At 43.6% G+C, this 2,897-nt stretch overlaps 1 protein-coding gene across 1 annotated transcript; it reads left to right on the top strand.

The window, feature by feature from the left end:
• Nucleotides 1-530: 530 nt before the first annotated feature.
• Nucleotides 531-2,068, top strand: LOC147882301 (uncharacterized). Its single transcript, XM_087401044.1, has 7 exons — nt 531-694; nt 963-1,016; nt 1,201-1,254; nt 1,352-1,405; nt 1,512-1,565; nt 1,668-1,733; nt 1,881-2,068. The coding sequence occupies exons 1-7, from the start codon at nt 638-640 to the stop codon at nt 2,037-2,039; spliced, it is 498 nt and encodes a 165-aa protein (XP_087257170.1). The 5' UTR covers nt 531-637; the 3' UTR covers nt 2,040-2,068.
• The last annotated feature ends 829 nt before the right edge of the window (nt 2,069-2,897 follow it).

The following is a 2,897-nucleotide window of genomic DNA, read 5'->3' on the forward strand; positions in this document are numbered from 1 at the left end:
CAAAGGCAACATTCCTACAGAATTGCATGGTCCCTCAAGCCTCATAAAGCTTGGTGTATCCACAAACCTTTGTTCTAGTAGCATTCTTAAGGAAGTCGATTGAGGTGTGTACTCAACCCTCTCATGTACTTCATTTACATCATGGAATGTCCACACAACATAACCTCTACCTCCCTCTCTCCTTGTGGGTGTGTGTGCGCGCACGCGCGCATGCATGTGTGTGTTGTTTTAGAGAAAGATGTAGCAAAGAGAGAGAGAGAGAGAGAGAGAGAAAAGCCACGTAGTAGGAGGGATAGGGGGATATACAAATATAATACAATTATATTTGTATATCCCCCTATCCCTCCTACTACGTGGCTTTTCTCTCTCTCTCTCTCTCTCTCTCTCTCTCTCTCTCTCTGCGTTGTTTGAACTTCAAAGAAAGATGGAGAGGCCCTAATTAGTAATGGGATTCGTCAAAGAAAGGATTTGGTTTGAAGTTTGAACTTCAAACAAACAATTTGAAAGTTGAAGAGAGCCGTTGGAAAACACATAGGCTTCTCCTCCCCCATCATCTTCATCTTCATCTTCATCTTCCAACAAGCACTCCTGTAACAGCCTTCTCCTTTCTCTCTGTTTTTCTGTGGTTTTTGCAACAATGGCCGATCCCTCTTCCCCCTCTACCCCCACCTCCTCTGCTCCTCGCCTCCCCGAGGTATCTCAGCCTCTCAGTCTCTCCATCCTCCGCTTTCCTAAATCTAGGACTGAAATCGCCTTTTCAATCTTCAGCTTTAGGCTCTTCGTTATTCGTATCTATGAGAGGAAATGCTTTGGCTCGCCTTCCGAGCTTGTATGGTCCTAGACCCGTTGCACGATAGTGGGAAACCCCTTCTGTTTAGAAACGTTCCTCTGAAGCGTGGCGGATCGTCAGAGAGTAGGCAGACCTTCGAACTTTGTCGACTAACCCTCGAGCTGTCTTGCAGGGGGACGAAAATGCGGAATGCAACAGAATGACGGACAACCCAACTAGATTTCAGGTTGGAGAACCATTTTCCTCCATTTCGCCTCTTACTTGAAACGAAAAATCGCTTTCAATACAATACTTCGTTGAGTTCACTTCTTTGGATTGAAACAATTTGTCAGTATAATAGATCGATTTGACTGTCCAAAGGTTTTCCGGGCTGCTATTTTTTCCCACCTGAAAACAGAGGGCTTTTACAGGATATCTATGAATCAAGAACGGAGCTACTTGCGCGAGTCCAGAGCTTGAAAAAGGTACTCCACCTGACTAGCAATTTACGGCAAGGGATCTTCATATGCAGCGTTCGAGTCGTGCCGATTGCCCATATCTCAGCTAATGTTCTTGATGTAGGATCTGAAAGACTGGCGGGGGAAGCTAGATACGCAAGTGAAGACGTATAGGCAGGTTAGCTACGGGCGATGCGTCTGAATATGTGGCAAGATGCTCTTGTTCGACCTCTTTGATGATAGCTCGTTTAATTGCTGAATCCAATCGGTTGGGAATATGGCAGGAGCTGGGCGACTTGAAAAACAACTTGAACGTTGAAGTGGAGAAATTAAAGACTGTAAGAACCCGATTTCAAATCCCTGCTTAGAAGGTTAAATTTAGGCTCTGATTCTGTTAAACAGGGCTGGTTGTGACCATCTCCTCAATTGTCTCCGTTCAGGATTTTCAGGATCTTCGCCTGTCTCTTAAGAATCAGCTGGAGGCTACTGCAAACCTTTCGAATCTGGTAAGTGTCTCATAGATTGGTTTGCGCAAGCTTGCCTGATGAAATCCTGTAGCATCCTTCTGCGTTTTGCGTCTGTTACTGCTGCTACTTCAACTGACTAAAAAGACGGAATTCTGGCGCAATTGTTGGCATTTGTTTGGGCTTCAGATGCCGGACCGTGTGGCGTTGTCTCCGACACATATAACAACTCCGGACAAGGCGTCGGACTTATCACCGCCGAGCAATGTTGGAGGCGGAGGCTGGCAGCAACAGCGAGAATCATTTAGCAAGGCGACGCCTGTTGTTGATAGGCAAACTAGAATTTGATTTCTTGTAAAAAGCCTTCAAATTTGATTGCTTCTAACAAGTATTCATTCGAGTTCATTCGAGTGTACTCTTCAATGTTAATTCTATTGATAGAAAATTGTATCCTTCGAGGTGCATTCTATTAACACAATGGATAGCCGTTTCCTTAACTTGATTCACCTCTTCAAGAGGCTACTACCAATACGTAGAAGCATCTAACCTACTTCTTTAGTGTAGATCTCAAAATATTATGTATACTGCCTTATCCCCCCCTATTCACTGGCCTTCGAATATTCAATCTATTTGTCTCTCTTTTCTTAGCCTCATCGCTTATTAAGGTATGCTATTTGATCTTATTCTATTGATTGCGTAGTCGTGATCCCAGCCATGTCTCCTCCGTGTGCGAGCCGCCCTTCCCTCTCTAGCCTTGCCCCTCCCCCTCTTTGCCCTTATGCTCTAGGGGCGACTGGTTCTTATAGGTGTCCAAGGTTGGTGGATCGCAAGCCCCCAAAATCTTCTAGAAACGTCGCTTGCTCTCAACGGTGCATAACCTTCTTGAGATGTTCATTTTTGCCCATTGTCATTTTTTGTAGTTTATAAGTTCTAAAGAATGTGTATTTCACTTGCATTTTGTATCTAGTGCCCAACGTCACTATGCTTGTTTATGAGTTTAATAGAAACAAAGTCTAATAATTCTTTTAACTAGTATTGCATAAGGTGTGGTCAAACTAGCAGGTGGCATCAACCTAGAGCAAGCTACTTCACATCTGTTTTGAATTAGTGCTTGAGTCCAATTTGATTTAGTTGTTCACATTCATGCAATTGTAAAATTAGTCGATAGAACAAGACCTTTTTATTATTTCCACAATAAAAAATGAT

Source organism: Dipteris shenzhenensis, chromosome 29 (genome assembly GCF_047967505.1).
Source record: "Dipteris shenzhenensis isolate YYH24624 ecotype China chromosome 29, Dip_SZ_1.0, whole genome shotgun sequence".
Classification (NCBI taxonomy): domain Eukaryota; kingdom Viridiplantae; phylum Streptophyta; class Polypodiopsida; order Gleicheniales; family Dipteridaceae; genus Dipteris; species Dipteris shenzhenensis.

Coding starts and splice junctions, on each gene's coding strand:
- LOC147882301 (XM_087401044.1), top strand. CDS start 638: ATGGCCGATCCCTCTTCCCCCTCTACCCCCACCTCCTCTGCTCCTCGC. Junction 695..962: donor CTGCTCCTCGCCTCCCCGAG/GTATCTCAGCCT, acceptor GCTGTCTTGCAG/GGGGACGAAAATGCGGAATG. Junction 1,734..1,880: donor CTGCAAACCTTTCGAATCTG/GTAAGTGTCTCA, acceptor TTTGGGCTTCAG/ATGCCGGACCGTGTGGCGTT.